At 37.0% G+C, this 27,239-nt stretch overlaps 1 protein-coding gene across 5 annotated transcripts; it reads right to left on the bottom strand.

The window, feature by feature from the left end:
• Positions 1–318: 318 nt before the first annotated feature.
• On the bottom strand, positions 319–26,010 carry DYNC1I2 (dynein cytoplasmic 1 intermediate chain 2). 5 transcript variants are annotated; one of them, XM_088059048.1, is made up of 17 exons: positions 25,634–26,010; positions 24,061–24,178; positions 22,654–22,768; positions 19,734–19,824; positions 15,691–15,750; positions 14,406–14,521; positions 8,190–8,279; positions 7,804–7,966; positions 7,612–7,711; positions 6,987–7,112; positions 5,917–6,063; positions 5,481–5,594; positions 4,965–5,098; positions 3,841–3,985; positions 2,879–3,019; positions 1,748–1,873; positions 319–1,066 (listed from the first exon to the last, which is right to left on the bottom strand). In XM_088059048.1, the coding sequence occupies exons 2-17, from the start codon at positions 24,166–24,168 to the stop codon at positions 953–955; spliced, it is 1,890 nt and encodes a 629-aa protein (XP_087915174.1). In that variant the 5' UTR covers positions 24,169–24,178; positions 25,634–26,010; the 3' UTR covers positions 319–952. The 5 variants fall into 5 exon arrangements, with proteins under 5 accessions (XP_087915174.1, XP_087915173.1, XP_087915176.1 ...); XM_088059047.1 differs by having other exon boundaries at positions 25,664–26,010; XM_088059050.1 differs by having other exon boundaries at positions 25,880–26,008.
• Positions 26,011–27,239: the final 1,229 nt, after the last annotated feature.

The raw sequence follows: 27,239 nt of genomic DNA, 5'->3' as shown, positions 1-27,239 counted from the left end.
CTGTTTCAAGCCATTAAGAAATTTTGTTTCAATAAAAATGTTAATAATAATAAACATCTTTGTACAGAAAATTAACAGCAAGTCTGTAGTTAACAGAATAAGAATCATCATGCTATAGAAATTAACTTAAAGTCTAGTTCCTTATCCTTTGGAAAAGAAAAATTTGATAACAGGAGCCTTTTTGCTATTGGCCAATTGCCATGGCAGTAAGGGGTGGTTGGGGGTAGAGAACAAGCCTGTGATGTGTGCAGCAAAACAAAAGGATCAGCTCCCCGAAACTTTAAACTACACAGATTAGTGGTCAGGGCAGCTGACAAGTGCTTGTATAGTATTTATTTATGAATCAGTCTCACCTTTTAATGCATCAGTTCAAACAAAAGGAAATTGGTATTAAATATGTATTCATTAATTCAGGTCTGATTATCACATAGGTTTGTAACTACAGACAAATTTTTATTCACGTATATTACCCACTACCAGAGTCTGAGGCTTATCTATATATAAATAATGAAACTCAGAACATATGCATGCATATGATGGGTAATTTGAAGAATTCAAATTAAAGAATGCTTCAGAGATTTTCTACCTAATGAAGGTTAGTCTGTAATACAGAAAAAGTTTTAGGAGCAGAACTTTTACTTTTCAGAAAGATACTGTTTCAGATTGGACTTTACAGAAACCAAGTAGCAAATTTATACCAGATTAGTGTTTCAGCAAAAGAAGATCCTTGCAAAGTCAATGTTAACTGTATTAAAAGTTCCACAAATCCAGAATGTGCTTGTACTTCATATAAAACATAACATGGCAAGATCTGATTTTTATTAATCTTAATACATTTCAAAGTCCACTGTTGAATCCATATATTCCTCCCCTAAGCTGTGATTAGAACTGACACACTAGGATTTGCATCCAATCATTGCCAAGTGTAGCCCTGCGGCCTGTTTGGAAGGCTCTACGCCGGGATGCGGGTTGCAGCCTCCTCCTCTGCGTCAGCTCTGTTGGCGTTGATTTCTGCCAGCGTTCGGCCAAACCGGGTCCACTCGTCCCCGCGAGGAACAGCGATTTGCTGTGACACAGAGAGTGTTACTGAAACCTCCTGATAAACAGAGCTGAGCTCACTTTCAAGGGCAGAGCACTTAATGTTCAGAAGAAGTTCCAGAAGATAAGCTTGTAGTTATTTACTGTAAGCATCAAAAGCTCTAACTAATGAAAGAAGCAGAATTTGAGACTCCCGCATTGAAGTACAAAATGATATTATTTCAGGCTTGTGCTATGTATCTCCACTTGAGAGACTGCCTTCAAAGGGAATACTAATGCTATATCCTCATCCCATCAATTAGTCATGTACTATCGCAGTACACATACTTGCAATAGCAACAGCTTCCTTCTAAGAACAAAATCAAGGCTGCTCCACGGCAGAATTTATTGTTCAGTACTTCTCAAGCTAGGATCAGAATTCACATGTGCCACAGTTACACAGAAGATAAAATTTCTATGAAAAAACTATCGATTCTTATTTCACCAGCCTTACAGTAAAGCTTTTTCTTTTTGACTGGATGGCAGCACGCTAAAAATTTATGCTAGAACACCATAAATAAAACACTACTAGGAAATATGAATTAAAAAATACAAATTAAACCTAATTATTATTCCTCTAATGACAAGAGAAAAAAGTGAAAGGCAAACTGCTAAATAAAGAAACCCTAGTGTTTTGCAATATACATTGCACCATATAGGACATACATACCTCTCCCACGTCATATATAACTATTTGTCCCTCTGAATCACCTACAGCAATCTCTCTCCCAGAATGTGTCCATCTCACACGGTTCAGAGCAGGATTGCCCTCCACGGTGATGCTTGCAGTGGGCACCTGTACCAATTTGAAACACACTGCTAAAAATGCATCAGGTTTCCATAAACTAGAGATGACAGAACACACCTAGGCCATCTGTGCTGCATCAAAAGTGCCCAACACTTCAACCACTGCATGGTACACAGATCAAAGTCTGTTCACAATACAAAGACCTCAGTGGCCTTAAGCTATCCCCAGTGACATGACCAAAACAACACATCTGTCCCTTGGCCAAACATCTGCTATCGAAAGGCACATCTGCACTCTTCTTGTGGGACAGGAGGCACAGACACGCTTTCAGGCAGTGACGAGGCACCCTGGGATCTGAGGAAGATTATGACAGGGCAGGGATGAAATCAGCTGTTTTGGCAGGTCAAGCCCTGTCCAAAAGGCCAGAATAGGTAATTCCAATTTAAAGACACAGGCTGGCATATGGTCCTACAACTTTCTTCTATATGTACTTTTCAGATGGTGAAATTTAAATACTAAGTATCTGTCAGGCTTCTCCTCTGATCTACCTCCAGCAAATCTTGGAAAAGTTTTCTGCTATAATGAAGTTTATAACTCACACCAGAAAACCAAACATTCAGTTCACTAAGTTAGAAACAAATGGCACTTTCACTGCAGTGTTACTGTGGCAATAGGAACAGTGGTGGTGTGTGGTAACAGCTTTGTTCACACTGTTAAGCTGTAGGCTGACAAGGCCTCAGGGTGGGAGGTCTATAATCACTTTCACAACATGGATCAGCGTTACACCAACAGATGTTTTGGTCTCTCTTGTTATAGGTAAAACAATTCAATCACTTCTGTTATTCATTCATGGGAGTCATTTGTAACCCTGTAATCAAAGAATGCTATCTACTACACAGAAACTACTGGAACGACAGCATATTTTAAAACAAAAAAAAAACAAAAAAACAAGCTATGGTAAAAAAAAATGCAAAACTGTGGTAAATACCCAAATTTTTCTGTTTTGTATAAACAATTTTCCAGCTGCATTTGACCATTAACCTGACTTCTCACCTCAGTATCATTGTTGAGGTTCCACAGGTCAAGCCTGCCCATCCCATCCACACAGGCAAACAAGGCAGGGTGAGTTGGAGACCACATCACATCATAAACATAATCCGAATTATCTTCAAAGGAGTAGAGAGGTTTGTTATTCTGAAAAGAAGCAAAGACAACAATGTAATAACCAAACCCTACATTTCAAAATTATAAAATGAACAGGTAAAGCAAAATACAGAACTTCAACAGTATGACCAGCAATGAGTAAAACGTGATTTGCATTTTGACTTGTTTTAAAAAAATGCCACTGCAAAAATCAGTCAAAATCTAATGCTTTTTATTATTAAAGATATGCTTTCCAAAGCATGCACTCAATAAGCTGCTATTATAAAACAATCAATAGCAAGCCAATTGTAAATTGTAAATTTAATGCTTTAATAATCTTGTAAATCTAGCCAATGATAATTCAGTGACTATTACTCAGATTTTAAATCTGCTTCCTCTGCTTTTCATTTCTCAGGGCATCAGTCTAATAGTGAAAGAAGTAATTCTGGCAATGGAAATGACATATATATCAATTGTGAGCCTCATCAAGTTTAATTGATATTAGTTTTGGTGCCATCCCTTAGTCCTCCACAAAATTGTAGCAAAACATTTGCCTTATGAATACATGAGGTAATTGACTTTATAACATGATTTACATTTGATTACATTGTAATCATTGTTGATAACAAAGGGCAAAAGGTTGAAAAGAATGGATCAGAAATATACAAATTATGTACAAGCTGAAAGCAAAGTTTTATGCTGTTAATCTTAGTTCTGCTCATCAGCTGTCTCCTCTTTGCAGGACTGCAGCTAAGAACCCCACAACTTCACACAATTTGACTTCAGGTTTGTGAACTTCCTTAAGTAGCTTACATTACAGCACCACCTTGTGTCAAGGGCTATGAAGAAAACCACTGAACTATCTAAGTTACCTTCGTTGTCCAAAGCTTTACTGTCCAGTCAAAAGAAGAGGTGACAAAAAGATGTGAGAAGTCTACAGGTCCAACTGCTGCATGGCAGTTGATACCAGTGATTGGTCCCTGGTGTCCTTCAAACATCTCACTGATTCCAGCTTTGCTGTTTCAGAATATACAACCAAGGTTAATTGATTTGGCAACCAAACATCTGCAGACAGAGATAGCACTGAAATGCAATTTAAATACAGCCACAAGATTTTGCTGCCTTATATGGATGTTACCCCACTGCAAAAGGCTTCACTACAGCAGGATCACAGAAGACCAGGCTTGAAAACAGACCTTAAGTTCAACATGTATTTTCTACTAACTGTAAGTGCCAAAATAACCTAGGGACAGGAGACTCATCCAGGTATCAGTCCACACATTTAACTACATTGTGCTCTAAGCAATAACTACAACTTCAATTCATACAAACAACAAAATTCAGTCTCAGGAATAAGCCTAAAACTCCCATTAAATTAAGAGAAGTTGCATATACTTCAAGGGCACGAGGTTCAGACATAAACCAGTAACAATATATCCCTAATAGACTCCTCTCAGGGGTGATGAAAAAGAAGGGAAACAGATGGGAAGGATGTTACACAAAAGTGATACAATTTTGGGTACTTTGGAACCAAAAAAGCTGTGCAGCAAGGTGATGTGTATTTGAGATGAAACCTGGACACTCAATTATATTTAAGAAAGCAATTGATAAGATACAGTCAGACAATTTCAAAATAGATTGAACAGCAGGAGAACAGCTAGCCAATTTAAGATTTGTGCGTGATGTTACTGTACAATTATCTACAAAACTGATACGAAGTTTGGAATGTTCTGCTACAATTCAAATGAATAAAACCACAGTGACCTGTGCTGCCCTCGACACAAACAACTCATAATACCAATTCAGAATTCCAACCATTTTGGTTTTTAATGAAGCTCTTACTCAGGAAAAAACGCACTGAAATTCAGAGAGATACTCTGAACTTCTTCAGTGCAAAGGAGAAAGTATGAACTTCAAAAATTTTGAGTGTAAAGCATTCAGGAACTCATCCTTTCACTATTTTTATTTCCTTTGAAGAATTAAAGTTTGTATTCACCTGCCATGACGGCATGCAGTGTACACTGAGCCTTCTTCACTGCCAACAACAAAGTTGTTGACATCTCCAATAGGGAAAGACATGCAGGTAACAGCCACAGCCTTGGACTGTTTGTGAACCAGCTCCATGCTATCCTGTAGTGAAAATACCAGCAACTTACTTTATAAAAATAATTATTTACATCTACAAAAATCTTTCAGATTTTACAACAGAAGGGATTTCTTTTTATTTTACTTGGTTAGGTTGGGCAGTAATAAGGAAGTTTTCTTACTACATTTGTGTTCACCACTAACACAAGTACACCAAAACTATACAAAAGAAACAACAGAAAATATTTGATTCCACAGCTGGGGAAATATTTTATCAAATATCAAGATACCTTAATTCTATGTGTTGGGAAAATGTTGATTAATGTTTATTAGATCAACTGAACTTTTAATAGAATATTAATCTAGAATAGATACTATATATATATATGTATATATATATATGTATATATCTCAAAAGTTATCTTACCTGTGGTTGGGAAAGCATATCCAGACTCCAAGAGCATATTTTCCCATCAGTTGAGATACTAATCAAATTATGAGCATTCTGGGTCCCAACAACATTTACACAGTACACTGGGTGCTAAAAAACAAAGTATTATCAGAAAATAATTTAGACGTAATAGCCAGTTCTGATATAATTAATTTACAGTAAAATATACAACTTCACCATTTAACAAAGCACAAAAGATTGATCCCAATCAAAAGTACAAATTATATTCCCCTACAAAACTGATACTTGTTTTTTCTGACACTCTGGTTTTTACGAATAGCCTGGTTCCTAAGTGTCAAAATATGGACATAAACATTTAAGCACTGCCAATATCAAGTGCACTGGACAGAATTTACTAGACATTAAACACATTTCAACAGGGCACAGTCCTTGAAGATATTTCACCTCCTACCGTGTGAGCAGCAGCTGAAAGTGGCGTTCTCTGCACTGGGGTTCTCTTATTGCTGCGATTATCCCACAGCACTATCTGGCCCGAGTATGTGCCACCAACCACCAGATTGGGATGAAATTTTGCAAATGTAGCTGACATCACTGCCGACTGAAAGGAAGAAAAACATCACCAAACACTGAATTATCATTCAGTGACACTATGTCTAAAACTAAAGGAAATGAGGCCAAATATCAGAAAAACTTCTTTGCCTAAATTTATTCAGCACATTATTTCATTGCCCAGTTATTTAAGGATTCACCCACCCTTTTTAACCCCTCAATAGTCTTTTTGCTTCAATTTATAAAATGAAATTGTGCTCCTCTTTCACACTCATACATCTATTCCTCCTAGCATAGTTTATTAGCAAAGGAAAGCCCAATAAAACACAAAATTTTAATAATGTTTTGCCACATTCTGTAGTCATTACTTCTTAGAGAATGTAGAAATACATTTTGATATAACAGAGTTACTTTTGCAATCTGGTCTTTGACAGTAATGTGACAACATGAGGTTAAATTTTGATTCAACTGTGTAATTTTCCAAAATGATGGGAAAAATGTGGATATCATGGGCTTGGCATAATGGAAGAGATTTGCATGTTTTTATCTTTCAGAAAACTACTGGAAAAGCTCTATCTGCCTTTTTTTTTGATGCATGTCTCTAGCTTTCATCCTCGTTCCATTTCCTCAGGCTGTCTTCATTTTATTCAGTAAACTAAGCTGTAGTATACAATCTCACTGAAGCCCCTTACATACAAACCTTTGTGGTTCAACCAGTACACAAGAAAGTTTTCCTGTTTTTTAAATAAAAAAAAGGAAAAGAAGCTCTCAAACAAGACTGAATTCTGAATGATGTCAGAAATTCTGAAACAGAATAGTATTTCTCAGCTGAAGTCTCTAGCTATCAACATCTGTTGGCAAATAAATGTTGTTAAAGCAAATTCCAGCCCGATTAAATTATTATATTGACAAAGATAAGGAAAGTGCATACAAATTCATCAACATAAAATTCCTCACAAGAGAGAATCATACCTGGCAGTGAAAGACATACTCTGGAGTAGTTTTCTTGTACTTCATATTCCATACAAGGGCCACCCCATCAGGCTCATGAGGCGCATCCTCATTGTTGTTGTAAGAGGCTACAAGTAATTCTGGATACTGCATGGTAAGCGAAAGAGACTCAAATAAGCAAGATGACTGGCTAATGGTCCAGATAATCCTGGAATCTTTGTTTTCTTTTGCCAAAATAGGGTTAAAAAAACACCTTGCATTATAAAGGCATGAAAAATAGTTAGTTAAAACTGCAATTGTTGCTAATTTAGCTCCTAAACCAGCATTAACATACACATTTAGTCTTGCTCTCTCATCATAACTTTCTTTTAACTCTAAAACCCATTACTTTTAAGTGAGCTTTCTTTTTAGTGAAGCTATCTCCACAAAGCAGTTCATAAACCAAAACCAACTTTCTTCACAATACAAACTTTTTGCTACCTTTCATAAAATATTAAGAGCTCTGTTTACTTTTTTCAAACCATGGAGCACATAAGAAACACATTTAGAAATACAGCCTGTATCAACTGTACTTTTATGGGAATCAAATGCACAGAACTACAACAATTTACAAAGTCAACTCTTTACTTGAAACATTATTTTTTACCTGAGATGACCAGTCCAGACAACTGACAACACGATGCTTTGACCAACGTTCATCAAAAAACTGCCTATTTAAGGACAGTTTTGCTCCCGCTTGAATCTCTCTATAAAGACAATTAGGAGACATTAATCTTAGATCACTTTTTCAATTAAAAGTATTGGAAATTCACAGAAAAGTATTTAACATTCACATTACCCTTCTTTGTCCTCTAAGTCTCTTCCACTGTAGTCAAAGAAAATGTTGATTTGCTCAGAAAGGGCTCTTTCAACAATCCTTGTGGAGTGGTCAAAAAAACTTAAAAATTCTTCCGAATGCAAAATTTGTTGCTTTTCCTCCTCTGTGAGCTCATGAGGGGCAGCTGAAATAAATTTATACAGACATGTTCTAGACTGCATGCTTTCACCAATCAAGAAAGAAAAACAGTATTTATCATGATTTTTAATAGTTTTTGCATTTTATGGTTTTCTGGCTAATTAGTATTTAACAATGAAATTGATTTTAAATTAATGGAACAAAAAGTTAAAAAATGTATTGATGGCTTTCTTTACAGCACACTCAGAATGTCTTGAGGTGAACAGTACCTTCTTCCTCCTCCTCTTTTTTTAATGTTTTTTCTTCCTCAGGTTCAACTGATGGTTTTGGTGCAACCACATCATCTTCCTCTTCCTCATCTAAGGAGAAACATGGTGAGACAGTCAGTGTTTCTAAAGGGGGACAGTAACATTCTATATGAATCTCAAATAAGCTGATGTAAAATGGTATCATGTAGCTTAAAATGGTTGCATTTGTAAAATGTAGTGCCAAGGATAACATTATCACAAACCAAAATATCATTGGAACACTGTCTCCACCTGGGTATCAGTTGCACTGAGTTATGTAACTGCATAAACAGAAATAAGACACACAGGAAATTGTAAAGAATCCAAAGTGGAAATCTGTCTTACAGGCATTTATGATTCCACACAGAACCATGCGGTGGATTCATGTTCTGTGTAACACACTGACACATTAATGCTGTGGAATAAAGAAAAATCAGATGTCTAAAATAGTCTACAGAGCAGCTGCTTACTTATGATCTGAAAGCATCAGTCTAATGGGTCTGCACATGGCATGAAGATGGCTTACATTAGCTTTCAGGTTGCTATTCTGAGAGGCAAATTTTGCTAAAGATAATAGCGGAGAGATTACATTTTTTCTGTCATTCTAGATGCAAGTCTCATTATCTGTATCATGTTTGGCAATGAGAACTTTACAGGAAAATGTGTTTTCCCTAATTGCAATGAATAACATAAAATGTTAATGTTCAGGAATACTGACAAGGCTTACAGCACTTTCTGCATTCCCGCATTTTATTCTTTGAATACTGTAAACCAGAAAATACCTTTAAATTACTTAGAATTGTGGGATATGCTGGCTTTTCTTCATCCACTTTCTAGAATAAGCTTTTGAAAAGACTTGTTTTTATAGGTTAAACAGCTACGTCATCTGCTTATAAGGGAATGGCAGCCGGAGACTGCTGCATGCCTCATCACAAGTAATGAGACAGTATTCGACAGGGACTAGGCTTGTTTGTTGCAGCCATCTCCCCGACCCATGTTCAAAGTTATCTAATACAAAAAGTAAAAAAAAATAAAAAAAATCCACATGCATGCACACAAAAAGAGTAAAAAAAAAGGAGTGGTCAAGGGATGGGAACCAGCTGCCAAGCCACGGTCCCAGCAGCCAGGCCAGCTGACTAGATAGCAACAACCAGATGGTACTGCAAGGATTGTCTCTCTGCTATGAGGTGGCAATGGGATGGCACAACATTTTTCTGCCTGACTGCTTCCAATCATGTCTTTCCCCAATGGCAAGCCTGTGCAATTACCAGCACTCCAGGAGGTCTACAGACAAGCCTTTACCCTGCAAACAAAATACAGCTTGTAGGCCATACCAGCTGCCAAACCACACACATAGTGATAGGTTTAAAGAGGTCTGAAAATCTTTCTAACTCCATAGTATAGGCAATAAAAATATAACTGTACCTGCAGGAAAGAAAGCTTTAAATGACACTGTATAATGCACACAATAATACAAACTCCAACTTAATCAAAATGATAATGACGTATGCCAATCCTACATTACTTGAAATTGAGCGATTTTTATGTTCTGACAAGTTTACAGAACTAGGATAAATGGCATGAATGATTTCAATATATGCTCATACTTTTGAACCAAATGGTGAAGGTTAAAATCTTTCCTTTCAAGGGCCTCAATCAGCCACAAAGGAAAACAGTAATCACTGTCTTTTCAGCCAGCCCAACTGCATTTGTCAGCCCTTTCTCCGTCAATGCAGCCAGAGCAATCAACCTGCCAAACATTCAGAATGGAAAAACAATCTGAAAATACAGGGTATAATGCACCTGCCAGTGAAAATGGCCATTTCAAGAAAAGCTAGTGATCTCAGTGACCCTGCTGAGGAGGCGGTGGTGCAAAGGGGAAAGAACCCGTAAAAGAATTCTTAGTGATCTCCACTCTCTTGCACATTGACACTTCCTTACAAAGCATGCCAATTACAGCTTTTGTGCTACTTAAAAAAAATGAAAGCTTTTTTGGGCAAAATAATCACGCAAAGAAACAGAAAGACACTGCTCCTTTCTCGATGGATTCGCATGCACAGTGGACTCGTAACCTGAAAACTGGATAACTTGTGGCCATTTTAAAGAAGGGAATTCTTAATGTCAAATAGCTACAGGTGTGAACAATGATTAATTAAAAAATGTAATATGAGTTAACACACATGACTTTGAGAACAACACATACAGGATCACATATTCAAATTACGGCCACTTGGATAAAATTCCCCCTTTTTCGCCCTGCCAATCAATCTTGCAGAATTAAATGATGCCTTCAAATTTAGAAATTTGGTTTTGGGTCACTCTGGATACATTAGTCTAGCTTTGAACGTCCCAAATTAGGAATTTCAGTCCAACCCCCCATCAGTCATACTACACTGATTCTAAGTACCATTTTCAGTGACAGGAGTCAAATTCTTGTCAAACGTGGATGGTCAACCCCTTAGTGCTATATGACCTTCTAATCTACATATTTTATTCAAAAGATCATGTAAGTTGATTGCTCTTGCCTTTTAATGTTTGAAACATAAATGGCATATATTATACAGAGCTCTAAATTCCTTCATAGTAGTTTTACTGCATACAGCCAGCTGATATTACTGTATTTAAATGCAGGATACAGCACTTATTTTAATATTCTCAAAGTATCAGACTTGAAATTGAACATGTCATCTCACTGATTTATCTGCAACTGTATAAATCTAAAACCTTCTCTCTACAGAAGAGTCACATGCAAACTTTCTTATTAAGGGATCTGCAGGGAAAAAAAAGCCAAAATAAAAAAATATCCCCAAATATACAAGTTTTTTACCTAATTATCTAAAACTAGAATGCTTTCTATTCCAAACCCAGGAATCTTTCTCACAGTTCACAAAAAAGGCACCATTAAGCGGCTGGACTGAAAAACGAGGTAAGTAATGTTTGTTTTAATTACTTTTCCTGTCTCACCTTCATCTTGAATTTATTTAATAGCAGACCAGATGCCAGAATTTGCAAAGAATTAGCATAACAATAACAGAGCACCCAGCAAACACGGAAGCACTGGACATACTATTTCTGAAAAAGTCCCAGTCTAGTAAGTCAAGAACCCATAATACCGTCATGCACTGCATTTATCTCAAGTCAGCTACCTAAATTTGAAACCTTAAGGGCAGTCCCTAACTGCATCCCCCCTTACTCATTATTGACTGTACCTACTGGCATTTTAAGCAACTTCAATTGTCAGTGTACCAAATATGATTTCAGATTAAAAAAAAAAGCTGCAAAGACTTGGAAAAGTCCCAGGGCCATGAAGACAGGAAATGGAACCATATGTCACATCAACATATCAATGAATATTCATCATAATATGCTAAGGGATTAACTCCATGTTGTTTCTGACAGGCAATCAGGGGATCTAAGGTTACAAACTGAGCAGTAAAGTAGCTGCTATTTCCATGCAAACTTTAATAGCAACAAATGTCTTGCCAATGAATGCTAAAAACAGATTTAATGAACCACTGAATTTTTACTTTGAGTTAACATAAAAATTGTGATATATTTTGGCAAGACAGAAGGAAAAACAGTGCTGTAAATTAGGCTGCACCTAGCAATAACACTGTAGAGTGTAGTTCCAGTTGTCTGAGCAATCTGTTGCTGCAGAGAAGGTTAATCAAAGTTAAATCATCTGTGAAATGGGTGGCTTTTGTTAAGCCAAATGTCTTCACATCAAGTTCCCTATCTGTATTTCTGTACATTTAAGGCATGTACAATCACAGAACGTTCTGAGTTGGAAGGGACCCACAAAGATCATACATGATCCTTGTTATTTCTTAAAAAATATTAAAATGAATATATAAATCCTGCATTCACTGTACCAGCATCCAAGAAGCAAATCCTATGCATCCTATTTTTATTACTCTGCTTAATATTTTAATTCTGTGTCCTGGAGATGTTAGCAGACAATTATTCCTCAAAGAGTGAAATAAATGCAATAACACTGTCTGCAGTCAGCTGCAACTGCACATGCACAGTATTGTACAGGAGCACTAAGTAACAAGTACCCAGTTAGTCCTGGAAAGCCTTAATTGTGATAGCTGAGCAAAATCACATTCCCCTATACACACATCTTTCTTTGGATTAACTGATTCCTAGGAGACATTCTGATTTTATTGTTTTATAATATTTAAGAATCAATCTTCCTAAGGCAGTTTCTCAAATACTTTGAAGTCATAATAAACCAACATATTAGTACTGCAATGAAATAATGGAAGTTGTGAAAACTGTTAGAACACTAAATGCCTTCATCTCCTAAGGAAGCTGCCACATTTCAAAATTAATTTAACTGTTACAGGACTCCAAAACAGGCATTTCAAAATGCCAAGTCTTATTTGAGGACATGAAGTCTCTCCTATTTAATTCACTTGGTGTTATGTGTTGCCACAAATATTTCCATAACAACTAGAAATGGTTTTTATCTAAAACTAGTTTACTTCCTATCTGTCCACCAGGCAGACTGCTTCAAATGTTTCTTAATTCAGCTTACGATGGAACTACATAACCACTGTAGCACACCGAACTGGAACAAAAAGAACTATTTAGTGATTTGCTGTGGGTTTGTTAATTTTATTTCATGTGCTGTCCCTCCCCACCAAACCAAGTGTTAACACAATTTAATAAAACTGCTATTTTCCTTATTCAAGAGCACAGCTCCAACAGCATTTTAAAATCTCAAAATATATTATGAAGGGCCCAGTTTACTTCACTTTATAGGAAGCTGTGAATGCTGAGCCAACCCAGCTCAGATGCAACTTGCTGCTGGATAAGGGAGCTACTGCAGGTGTAAGTTCAGTTGTAAGCTCCCCTTTCAAGTGTACTTCGCTAGGTTATTTTTGTTTACAGATAAGCACAACTCAGACTGTGAGAAGAAATAAGAATCAATAAGATACATTTTACAGAATTTAGATTTATCTAATTGCATCCTTTAAATTCAGCATATTGCTTTTGTCAATTGTTTTCAAGAGTTTTAAATTCTTTTACCAAGAAAAATCTCTTACCTAGTGACTCTGGTTTTTGTATGCAGCATGATTTATTCTTTTTTTTTAAACCTACATCCTATTTCAGTTATCATTGTAAAATGGGAACTTAGAGCTTTGTTATTAATGTATTCAGGTGGTCTTGAGATAACCCTTAAAAAGATCTTCACTGAAATGCTGAAAAGACACCTGTGAATTTTGTGAAGCACATGAAATAAATATATTGAAAAAAATTATGACAGTCCTCAAGAAATCAGTATTTGTAAGATGGAATGGATCAGGAGACAATACATGCATTGAGACTGCTTTCTGGTAAATGCAGAAATAGAGATGACCACTGTTCCACTCCACTACAGCAAGCCTCAACTACAGCCTATCTACTGTGAAACTCAGATCATACAATCCCAAGCAATTTCCACTGTCAGCAGGCAGCAGAAGTAGAACTCTTCAAGTACATAAACTGTGACCTAAGTCTTCAGATTCCATGAACCTGACAGAGGGGAGGAAAAAAGACCTGAGGGATTAGAGAAAGGAAATGTTGAGGGCATGGAAGAAATGAAAGCAGGAAAACCACAAACACCTACCTGTGCAGGTATACAGATAAAATGAAGAATAGAAAAGAAACACAGTTAGAGAAAAATCATATCCTCTGGCTCACTGAGCAATTCAGTTTGAAAGATACATCCTTGCATAAATACACAAAAGTTTGTATACCAAAGAGCAGGAAAATGCAAAATTATGAATGTAGAAGTAGGACCTAAAATTGCTAACATAGACACATACTCAAAGTCAGTGATATTAAACAACCAAGAGACTTTGTTGTAGAAATACACACAATCTAGTTCAGGACTAATACTTTCATTTTCAGATAAATTCAGGTGTTTCATCATTGAAAAGGAAATCTGCTAGCCAACCACATTTTTGTTGTAAAAAGTTATTTTTTGAAAAGCAAACAATTTGTGACTGAAAGAAAGCCTGTGTTCAATTGCTGAAAACAGAAACTGCATAAGTTATAAGTAAATTAGTTCCTTCTTTTAAAACTCAAAGTAAAAGCTTCAGGTATAAAAATTTAAATTCTTATGAAGTAGGGGGGTTAATTGCTGGTGGTCATCATTATTACATTAAAAGAAACCAAAAATAACTTAATAGTAATAAATTAACCATTCACCTTCCTTGGGCTGAGTCATAACAGGTGTCTGTGTCTCCTTTGTGTAGGTAACAATTTCTCGAGGAGGAAAGTCAACTTGTGTAATTTTGGCCATTCCAAGTTTAACAGGTCCACGTCTAAATAAAATTAATTAAAAAAAATAATAAAATAAATTATTATTTCACATTTTGCCTAGAATACCCAAGTCATTATGTCACAGCACTGCCTAGTCAAACTTAAATCCAGTGGAAACTTTGAAGTCACATGATTACAACCACTCTTTTATCATTATTATTTAAAATCAGCAAACATTTATAGATCTGTGACAAAAAGGACGATGTACACATATAAATATCTGGACATTATGATATAATTTTGGATTTTTGCTCTTTGTGCTTGACCAGAATACTGCCACCTATATGATACATCTGTATTATTAAAGGTACAGATCTACTCACAAGTCATGCTCGTACAGCAACAGTTCCAGGATTATAAAGCTTGAAAACCAATTTAGTTATGCTGATGGAAAAAGCATTTCCTAGTCTTTTACTTTGCTGCTCTTTTCAGTCCACCTCTAAGGTACTCTCTGGAATGCAGAGCTGTCAGGCTGTCCTGGAACTCACACTGACAAATGATTTATCCATAATACATTGTTTCAGAGCACAATACTGAAAACCTCTGAGCTTTCTGACTTTATTAAAGGTAGCTATAGCTAACATCATACAACACCTCCACAACATTAATTCAGCCACTGTAGCCTTCTGTAAAACCTAATTGCAGTATGTACTGTAATAATACTGCAATGATCCAACTATTTACCTAGCTCAGATTTAGTTTCTTATTATCCACTTCTCTCCCAAGATAAAAGCAGAAGAGTAACTCCTTTTGAAAGATTTTGGTGGGCAGAATCATAATTTTTAGCATGCAATACAGGTTTTAGTTAGTGTTTATAATGAGCTACAGATTTTATAAACATATTTCTAAGAAAATATGGGAGTTGCTCTGTATTTACAGTCATGCTATAACCTTTTTATTTTAAATAAGTAACTCCTTAAAGTTTATATTTTCTCAAAGAAAGACTCAAAGAAAACAAAACTTATTTGTGTTTATTAGAAATAAGCATCTAATGTATATTAAATGATATAAAAATTTCTCATTGCAAGCAAACTGTGCTAGGGACAGCGAATTTCTATTACTTACAAAACAGTTTCTTAACAACAACAACTACAAGTCTTAAAGGAAAAAACGCTCATACTTATTATCCATAAGTACATGAAAGAGGGAATATAAGAAATCTATGCAATACCCCAGATCGGAATCAGAGTGGAGCTGAAGAACTGATGGATCAGTATCCCAATGCAGCGTCCTGGTACCCCAGGTTGAACAATCATGCAGCATTAGCAAAAAAGGTCAGAGATTAGTGAAGCAAATATACACTATGAAATTCTAGAGTTACAGCAAGCTTATAGTTATTTCATTGTTCACAAGAAACAAGGCAATGCAACATCAGTTAAGGGAAATTCTGCAAACATTCAGTGCAATAATACATGCAGTAAATACAAAAGTTAAGAAGCAAGTAGAATTCAGAGCTATTAGCAAAGAATTATTTTAAAGGTTGAAAATTAAAGGTCTGCAAACAAACATTGCCTTAATGAAAGGCAAACAAAAGTATTTTAACTACTTATAAGAACCACTAAAAACTTGAAATTCCTTTTAAAACATGTTCAGATTTGTTCAAGTTATATGAAGACAGATTTGTTAACATAACATAAACTTGCCCAGAGCAGTAAATATGTGGAGGAAACTGTCATATTGGTAAAGGAAGTGAGCCAACACATAAGCCTTTTGGTAGTGGGGCAAAAAACCATTTCCACTGGGATAGAGAACTGCTAGAGTTTCCAAGATGTGACATTGCAGTAATTATGGGTTAAGCACTGCCTTGGGCTTGTAAGTGTCATCTGAGTTAGAGCCAACTCCATCTAAGACACTTAAAATCTCTTATAAATTGTGGGCTTTATATTAATAACATGTTTCAAAGTCATGTAGAATAACAAACAGAATGGATCCATTTCAAGTTGTACTAGAAGAAATAGCAAGGGGGAAATCAATATTCCCTCTACCTTCATTTTTCGCCTTCATCTCTTCTTCAGAAATTTTCATGCAGTCTACTGGCTATCAGGCTTAGGCAGAATTTTAGGAACACACTTGTAAGAAATTAGCGGATTACCCTGCATGTTTTTTCTTGACATTCTCATAAGTTATCTGCATTTTTTAAAATAATGTTTCTGAATAAAAAAATAAAGACTATGCAGTATTTTACTATGCTAACTCAATAAAAGACAATTTTACATTTTCATCCCATACATGGTAACTTTTCTATTAATCAGGTGCAGAATTCCTAACGTTCATCTGAAAAATATATACAAAATGCCATAAAAGTTCATAAATATGGGTGTGGAAAGTATGCATTAGGACTATTAATCATAATTTAATTAGGAATTACAAATCCACTGTCTTCATATATAGCCAATCAATTGCATCCACAGCAATAGCTTAATACTCAAATCTCAAAAAAAAATTAGTATCTTTTGTGCATCAGAGAACACATCATTTTAGTCTAAAGTTAATTTCTTTGAGCATAATTATTCACTAGATCTCTGCTATCTTTCTTGACCAGAAAGATTTAAGAGTTTAATTTGGTCCCTGAGACTTGAAGCTGGGTATTGCTTATGTGTTGCTCAATCATAAGCAAAACCAAACCACCACTGCAATCTACATGTTGGAAAGAAAAGCTTTCTTAGCTTCAGATAGAGATGCTGCATCACCACAATACCTGTCAAATATTTTCTCAGCTTTTTCAATTGTGTTTGAGAGGAACTTGGGGAAAAGGCCATAAACATAAAATGCTCCAACTTCTGCACCTGTTTAACATCTAGCCCTTAATGACGTAGCTTTCCTGCTTTCAAAGCACTATTTTCACTTTCAAAAGTTGCTTCAGTTGGACCAGAGACAGTCTATCTTTTCAAACAGCTGAAGCTAACAAGTAGTAAAGGAGATACAGTTAAATATTTTTCAGAGATACTCTATTAAAATAAAGGTAAGATTCTAAGATAAAATTCACCTATTATATATGTACCAAAATGATGCAAAATACTGTTTCTTTTGTTTTCCAGTTTGTTTTGCCTTCAGTTAAATGAATTTATCTACAAGATTCAGTGAACAAATTTCCCACTCTTCCACATATGTCTAGATTTCTCTGTATTCAGGTACTTTCCTAACACTTCCTATATCTCTTAGAATATTTTCTGTTTTTAAACTAATTCTATGAAACATCCACTGGCCTAAATGTAAACTAGCTGTTTTCTTTTCTAGTGTAGGACTTGCACTCTTGACTGAGGAAAAAAAGAGAAAGAAACAAAACTCTTTACTAATGAAAATAAAGACAGATGGAAGTAACAGCAGGAGCACAGTCTGAACACTGCTCTACTACTTGCTAGAAGAGTTCCTGACAAGATTCAGCATCACAGAGGCTGCTTTATAAAACATCTCATATTGGTAGGAGTGAAATGCCACATGTAACACCAAGGGATATCATATAGTCCAACTTTCTTGCTCAAAATGTATGAACTTGTACTAATAAGCCAGGATAAAGACACCCATTTCCTGGGGCAAGGGAAGAATCCACTGGTGGGAGTGGGGGGACTCCAGCAGGGTCTCCATAATGCCTTCAATTTAGCTGTATATTCATACCTTCATGCCTTAAAGATCACAATCCTGAGACACACATAGTTTTAAAGTTCGAAAATGCATTAAGCTTTTGAGACTCAGGATATGGGTTTTTTCAAGGCTTCATAAGAAAATGCATGCACACAACATTGCATTACTAAGTTTGAGAATACACAGTCAGCGTGCAGTGCACTGATGAGGTGGAAATAAATTTAGTACACAACATGGTATTCCATTACAGGTATGTGGCCTATACATACTGTTTCATGCTGAATTTAAATCAGCATTTAAATCATCAGGTGTGAATGGAAAGAAAATATTTTCTTTTCAAAAGTCATCATCAAATACTTTTTCTTTTTTGTTCTAGCGAACATAAATACATATATAAATATATAAAAAGGCAATTTAATAAGAAATAAACAACAATTTAAAACAATTAAAATTTGCTTCTACTCAATTAAGGTACAATTATATTGGTTAATAACACAACAGGCAAACAAAATCTTAACTGAGCACTGTTAAAAAAAAGTCTGGGTTTACATCTGCTGTCTGATGTATTCTCTGTTTTAACTTAATGATTTCTACTTAGAAATAGGCACCACATAACCTTTGTTCAGGTCATTAGTATCTTGAATATTTTCAGATTAAGATGCATATAGTTATGCATGCATAATCCACATGCACACAAGATGTTACTGCAGTCTCTTTAAAGATGTTTCAAAGCGGTCTAATCTTTGACTCCTTTTCCAAAACAACTACTCATACAACAAGAGTAACTGATAACTGGTGCAGTTACTGTGCTTTAACCAATCTTCACCCACAGTGTATACTTACTAAATTTAAAGTACACAAACTTCTCTTGATGAGAGTATCTTACCAATATTAATAGGCAGCTACTGCTCTTATTTGCAGACTGCATGGAAAACAGTAGAAATACCCTTTGAAAGTAGTGTTTTCCTGCCTTATCACCCATATATCACCACTTGAAATTTAACAGAAATATTTATCTGACTCTTCTTTAGAGCAGCATGTCTCAAATCATCATGCTCAAAGAAATGGTTAAACACCTGTGACAAGCACTTGCACTGAAGAAAGACCAGAAAAACTGTGACTGTACTAAGATAGAGTTAAGCTTTGACAAAATAAGAGATTGCAAATGCTGTAGTTGTACTACACAGATGAATTAAAATAATGAGAAATATGGTTCTTAGTAAGGGGAAAAAAAATCAGAAGTAATGCGAAGTTTGTAGACTGTATCTTTTATTAGATCAACTAGGTATGGGAAAAAGCAAACAGCAATCCATACCCATCCTCCTCTAGAAAAAGTGGGGAAGAGCGTAGAAGTTAAACCCTTTGAATTTGTTGTTGTCCCAAGACAATCATTTTACTTCAAACTTGCAAGTTTAAACAACTCCACATCAATGCTGGCAACTTCAAATGAGTAAGAATAGTCACATTTCAAATTTTAAAGTAAAATATTTCCGTAAAACAGTCACTTTTGACAGATTCAATAGTGTAACCTCAAATTATTATTATCAAGTAGTTAACCTTGACTTCTTCTCAAGCTTAATTATTCAGAATACAAGTAATGAGCAAAGGAACAGGACCAGGAAAGTGACATACCTAGATCCAACAGCACCATCCCCGGAGTCCTGGCTCCCAGCCTCGCTTGGCGTACTCACAGATTTGGAAGACGGAGAGGTAGGAGGAGGGACTAAATAGTGAAACAGACAGGTATCCGCTGTTACTACTCGCAGAGGTTGCACAGCTTAGGATGTTTTCAAATTAATTAAAAATGAAGTATTAAAAAAAAAATGATGGCAAACAAAAAATACATGGATGAAAATGAACAGTAGAAAGAGAGGGGAAAAGACAATGTTAACAATTCATGCTGGACTTTCATGCAGTTGTTTGGCATTTATGCATCTGGAGCATACAAAAGACATGGAGGGGAAGACATTTAAGAGAAAATGTATTGAAAAAAAATATTTTTAAACTGAACTTTTGACAAATGATGATACTGGTTTTCAAAGGGTAATTTCCACTGATTCATATTGCTTAAACATAAAAAAGATAGTTGTTATTACAGCTCTGGTATTAGTCTTTCTTAAAGATTTGACAATGAATGTGTTTAACTGGAAATGTTATTTCAAAATATATAATCACCAAACTGTGGGCCAAAAAAGTGGCTGTGTCATACAGCATCCTGTTATTTTTGTTCTAGCTTGAATCAAATCAACATAAATCTTGTGTATTAAAAAGGTTCTAGTATTAGGTCTTGAGAATGACTTTTTTTTTTTTTTGCTTGACAATAAACAGTCTAGGACCACTATATTTAAACTTCCTAAGTGTCAGTTCACTTTCTGCTTGTAAATGAAGACTGCATTTACCATTTGAAAAGTAACATGCTGTCTGGAAGTGATACATAGTGAATGATATCATGCAATCTAAGAAAAATACAATGCTACTTTGGTATGTCTTTCAACCTTTCTTTTTAGAAATGGTCATTTTTTAATGAAACTTAGGGCTTAAACACAAGAATCAAGGGGTACTTTGAAGGTTTTCATATGCTTGGTTTTTCAGTAATATGTAAAGCATTCACTGTTTAGCAATCCTTAAAAAAAGCCTTTAATCAACTGAACAAAATATAAACAGTTTATATAAACTGTTGTGTACTCTTTCAACAGTTAAGCATGGGAGAACTCTGAACTCTGTGAAATTTCTACAGAATTTCTTGAAATCACAAGTATATTATGAATTCTAGAGAATTTTTCTACCCCATCTCAGAACAGAGACATGGCTCTGATTGACAAAAATATTCCCTTAATTTTACCAAAGTAACACTGAATTCTTCAATGTATGAAAATTTCATTCCTCCTACAGGAGAGACCTTTTTTATAGGTCTTGAGTTGTATTTCATACATACACACATTTAGACTTCAGATAACTGGGGGCACATAAGAATACAAAAATTCTTCAACTCATCCTCGCCATGTACTGGTTAATCTACAGCAAAGGAGCTGTCCGCAGGCCTTTGCTTTGCCATCTGTGTGCGTTTTCAGGACACAGTAATGTCACGGCCCCGGCGCCACCCGCAGGGCCCAGTGCCGGTGCTGCAGCGCTCTCTTGCGGGGAAAGCCATTCTCAGGAAACCCCTCCCAAAAAGAGGTGAATCCCACTGAATGACCGACAGTCTTACAAAAAGACCAGATGGAATTTCACCTACCCCAGAGGATTAAACAATAATGACTTTTTGAAAATAATTCTGGTTCACTTACTTAAGGCTTCTTATATAGTAAGTATGGTAGATACCAAAAGCACTAACTTTTCACTGAGCTTTTTTCACTGAGCTTTTCATGAACACCTACTCTAAGTATACACATTAACTTGCTTTGAGGACTGGCTATTCTGTGGCTTTTACATTCTCTGCTAGATGTGAAAAAAAGCAACAACCACATACATTCCTACAAAAAGTTCATCAGCTGCTTAGCACAATATCATGCAAGGGAGGTGTTCAACTAGTTCAACTAGTCTAGCCAAGAAAATCCGCAGCTGGTCACTTAAACAGCTACACACTGGTGCTAACACAGGGAAATGGAGTCTCTCAACTATTAAAACAGTTTGAATTACCAAAATTGACTGCTGGGGCTGTTGGAATGTGAGCAGCTATAATGGTGTTCACTTCCGAACACTTGAGGGTTACACAAAAGCAATTATGAAAACACAATCACAGATATATCTGTAAGAAATTATTATTATTTTTTATTTAAAAAACAGTTAAATAGAGCCCCACCAAGAAGCCAAACTGATAAGCTTTAAACCTCTTTGATTTCAGAGCTGGAGACAAAAGACACAGTTGCATTATCATGTTTCTTGCTTTCATCTTCCATAGAGATGTGCCTAAGTAAAGGCAAAAAGCAAGAGCCAAGATACTAACACAGCCAAAAGCTGCACAGATACCGATCATCTTCCTTGGAAGCTAATTTTTATACTTAGTGTTGCTATTGCCCCATCAAACTCAGTCAGGTATTTGAGATAAGAAAAATTAGGGTGTAAAAGATGCAGAAAAGAATTGCAGTAAGCCAACTCCTTACGAAATTAGCAGCATTAAAATTTAGCACTGCGGAAAAGAGTAAGAAAAAAAAAATACAGGATAATAAAAACCATGAAAAATGGGGGGCAGGGGGAAAGAAAATGCATACATGATACTTACATATTTTAACTAATATACTTCAAATAATCCACTAAGTGTAAATGGTGTTATTTTATAATATAAATATTATGTTATGTAATGTGTACTGAAGCACATAATTTGACATTTGTAACAGACCATGAAGGACAAAAGAGTATAAAACCTAAACATGTTTAACCCCCGAAAAAGTGGCCAGAGAATTATTATGTTAATGACATAAATAACTCAATCCCAACAAAACCAAACAACCCCAAAAAAAAACCCAAAACAACACAAAGCCCCAAAACCCCCCCAAAAGAAAGATTAAATAAAAAACTCCTAAACATTTATTTCAAATAGTAACATTCCTACCAACAGGAGACTCAGGTGTCAACCCCATGCTCTGAAGTAATGCTTCAGCTTCTCTTCTCTTCTTTTCAAGATCAGATTCTTCTTGTACTGGAAGAGCTTCTTTCTTCTGGTCAGTCTAAAAATTATTTAAGTTATAGCATTTAATCTTTCATTTATTTTGAGACCCCACAGGGTGTTTTTGTAATACTGAAACCTATCATCAAGTAGGTTTGATATTCAATTTCAATAATTCTGATGGTTCTTTTTTGTAGATGAAGTAAATAGACAGGAATAACAATGTTCCAAAGCTTTGGTACTGCCATTAAAGTACATATATAAACATGCAAAAAGTGTCTGTGTATTTGCCAAAATGACTAGCACTTCATAAGATTATCTTTTTTTAGAGACAGTCATATGGTTCCTATTTTAAAAGGACAATAACTGTATCAAGAAAAAGTAACTTTCTTTTAGTTGTCTGCTAGATACAAAAAAAGTACACCTCCACCCTCTTTCATTTAGAAATAGTGCAAGCTCTATTAAAAAAGATGCTGCATACTCTGTATCTTTCCACTCTTAGCTGCTTTTTAAAAAGCAATTCTGGCAATGCACTGCTACAAGATCATTAGTACATAATTTGAGCAATTTCTTTCTCATTTTTGTCTGAATCGTATTGGCAGCTGCCCAGTCTCCCGTCATATGCTGATTCAGAACACCAGCTAGATCATAACCAAAACACAGAGAAGCAATAAGAAAATATCCCAAAACACAGGACCAAAAGTTGCTTTTAGGAGATACAATTTGCATTCAGGAGAAACAGTAATCTATCTCTGATTGTTATATACTTCAGCAGTGAGAAATCCAGAAGACTGTTAACAAACTAAATGTAACACACAAGTACCACATATATCCTGAGTGTTGCTCTAATTTTAAAATTCAGCCTATAGATAGGCCAAAGAGCAGAAGAACACAGCACATTGTTTGTACTATGATAATACTGACAGTCAGATAATTCCTACAGACATCCTCAGAATTGTACTTCAGAAATTAGTTTTTTAAATAACACAACTCACAATTCATTAAGCAGAGCTTTCATGCAATGGATCAGAGTGATTTGATTAATTATGTCACATGCACACAGATAGTTCTAGAAATCTGAACTTTATGCTAGTCTAAGATACCAATTTTTTTTTTTTTTTTAATTCAGCTTATCATATGGACAGTTGAAAAGAAAACAGTAGGTGTTTACATTATCAGAAAATGAAAGTGCTACATTTATATTAGCATAAACCATTAAATAGACACTCCCTGAGTAGGACATAGAAAATGATTATGTGAACCTACTCTTAAATTCTGGGCAAGTTACATATGCAAGTGAATTTGTCAAGTTACATATGCAAGTCAATTTTCAAAGTGAAAACTATTTCTTACTTCCTTCTTCTTTCTTTCTTCCTCCTTTCTCTTCTTCTCCTCTCTGATTTGAGCCAATCGTTGCTTCTTGCGCTCCAACTCCGCCTTCAGCTCACTTTTGTCAGACATGGCTGAAACACTGATCAACAGAAATCACGTCACTGTTTGGCCTTTGTTTTGTTTTGATCTATTTGGATTTTTTCTGGTTTTTTGTTTTTGGTTTGGTTTTTAAGATTGCAGCTTTTCTTTCCAGAAGCTATCTGCAAAGAAATTACACTAACTTACCAAAACCAGCTTATCAGAAACCTGAAAAATCAATGATAAACAAAAAAACCCCACATTCCTATTTCTGTTTTTCTTTCACATAACACATTCTCAATACTAAAGTGATTGATTTAAAACAGATAGAACCATGACATGATGACAGCATCCATTTCTAAGGTAGGTCTGATGCTCTTTGAAGGAACTACTTTGGAAGAAACCTTAGCCATTCATGACTGAAAACAGCAAGAAAAGCAGCAAGATAATATTTCTCTTTCACTTTTCACTTCAACATCTAAATACTGGCATTCTATAACTTAACAGTATGTAAGCTATATAACCTTCTACAGACAATTATATAGTTCAAAGTAAAGATTTATTAAAACATTTAGCAGGATTACCATAAATTATAAGGCAATGTAAGTACAAGTGTGGTGGTCAAAGAAAACTATAAAACACATGTGTTATAACTTTTTTTCTCAAAACTATTACACTGCTAATAAATTGGTGGATCATTTAAAGACAAAAAATGCTGCAAGAAGTTTTGCTATGTAACTAACTCAAATACAAACAAGAAGGTCAACAACAAAAGGTGGAAACCCTGTAAATTTAGTACTTCACAGAGATTTAGAACAAGGTAAGAAAAACTGTGTGAAAGGGTTAGGTGAAGAACTTAATTTTACTGGTTTTAAGCAAAGTCAAGTCAGGAAAAAAAATGCACAAGTGGTCCTACAACAAATGAGGCAACTATAAATGCTTTTACAGTATGATTAACAATAAGGATACAAGATTAAGCACTAGGAATATGACCATGTGCTAATTCAAAATAAAGAATACTTGCAAGTGTTTGCATAGCACAGCTAAGCACAGAAATGGATGCAAAATGTTGCAAGCCTCATACGTCTAACCCCACATTTTACCAATATGTATACTGGAATAAATATATGTATTCCTTCATGTCGTCTGTTAGCACTAAAGTACTAACAAAAAAATAATCTAGTCAGCATTTTCAAATGGCATTCTCGTGTCCCTTTAAAAAGCACTAGGAAAGCGCGTTGTCACACCGTGGATTCCCGCCCGTCCAGTGCCTGCCCGGGGAGGCGAAGCAGCACAAACCGAGGGAACCCGAGGGGAGGGGAGCCCACCGCATTCGCCAGGAGATGACCGCGGTACGAACCTGGTGCCGCCAGAACCAAAGTCCCCACCCAAATCCCACAGGGGCCGTCCCGGGGAGAGCGCCCGGCAGGCCGGACCGGGTCGCACCCCGCCCCGCGGCCCGGGAGCAAGCAGCACTCCCAGCCTCTCCCACTCACTGAATCCCGGGCCGACCCACCCGCTGGGCGCGGCTCGGCCCCCCGCGCACCTGTCCGCGGCTCCGGCCCTGCGCCCGCCGCCCTCGGCCCTGCACCCCTTCCGCCGCCTCACAAAGGCGCCGACAGCTGGCAGGCGACTGCCGATGGCAGACGCCGAGGGTCAAACCAGTTCCGAAGGCGTTGCGGGATGAGCAGAAATCTATGGGCACTGCGGAAGGACTCGCAGATCTGTGCAGTAAAACACCCAATGCCCCCCTCGTCCGCACCGTCACGACCGGCAATCAGAAAGGAATTAACACGGGGAACGAGAGCGAAGCGACTCGGGGACAAGGCGGTTCCCGAGGCCCGGCGCCACACCCTTTCCCGCGGGGAGGTGACTGGCGACGCCGCTTGGAGAACAACGACACCCAGCATGCAGCGCGCACCGCTGGATGGGCCTCGTCTCCGGTGTTCCCCGGGCGTGGGCACGGAGCGTCTGCGCGTGTTGCATGATGGGAGTCGTAGTCCTCTGGAATGAGGACACATCAGAGGGCGCGCGGGGAGAGAGCGCCACCGCCTGCCGTGGAGTGCGCGTGCTCATGCGTGCCGTGCCCAGTTTAGCTGATGGCGGGGGCGCGCGCCGAGCTCCCCTCACGGGGACCTCGGCAGCGGCGCTGGGCAGGGCGGAGCGGGCCGTGGCAGGATCCGTGTGGGAGACAGCACCTTCGCCTCTGCTTTAGCTTCCGGGCAATGAGGGACGATCCACGTTAGCCCCCTCCCGCATCCGACCGTGAAAACCACTCGTGTCGATGCTGACGCTGATGGAACTATACGGTTTTAACCCCGGGGCCCACGTGCGGCCGGCAGCCATAATCCCTCCAGTGACCTGGGGATAACGAGTATAAAAGCCTGATGCGGTGTGAGCGGCAGGCCAGTGGCAAAATGGCCACCGCAGGTGGTGCTCTGTGCTTGTCAGCCGGTGGCCTTGGGCTGCCCTGGCGACACGGCAGCTCCCATCATGAGCGCCGTGCAGGAGTGAAGTTACACAGCTCGCTTTGATACAGCACCAAAGTGGTAGCAAGTGACTTTGCTCTTTTCCACTCGTCCTAAATAAATAACTATATTGTCATTTGTACCCTGTGGAAACCTATATCAAAATCCTGTACCTGATTTTGGCAACTGCTGAGTTAGTGCTACTGACTTCTATCTCAGTGAAGTGCTAGGTCCCCCGACCTGCTGATCTGCCAGAACTGTGCTTAGCAAAGCAGAATTATAGGGAAGATTGTTGTAGTTCAAGTGGAGCATGTGTTCACTACACCCTATGAAATGAAGCTTTTGGAGGCAGTAACTATTGACTTCAGAGCAGGTTAAATTTTCTTCTACTACAGAATTGGAATCATTTATTTGCAATGACTGGATCTACAAATAGTTATGCCCAGTGAGTGTATTTTTGAAACTTGTCCCGACAAGCCCTGGAAAAAGGCTTCATTTGCAGTCCAGCTTTGTTGCAATCCTGTTAGGTATAATAAACTGAACAGGTTTATATTTAGGTTGGTTGGTACTTTGCTGGGATATCTGTGAGGAAAACTTCAATTGCTGCAGGAATCAGTGTTGATTATTTACTGCAGTGTTCCATGTGAGTCAGAG

The sequence above is a fragment of the Pseudopodoces humilis genome, chromosome 8 (assembly GCF_049639895.1).
Source record: "Pseudopodoces humilis isolate 2021_Gansu_Grassland_sample_001 chromosome 8, ASM4963989v1, whole genome shotgun sequence".
Taxonomy (NCBI): domain Eukaryota; kingdom Metazoa; phylum Chordata; class Aves; order Passeriformes; family Paridae; genus Pseudopodoces; species Pseudopodoces humilis.
The sequence above is the reverse complement of the archived record's forward strand: the minus strand, read 5'-3'. Positions and strand labels throughout refer to the sequence as shown.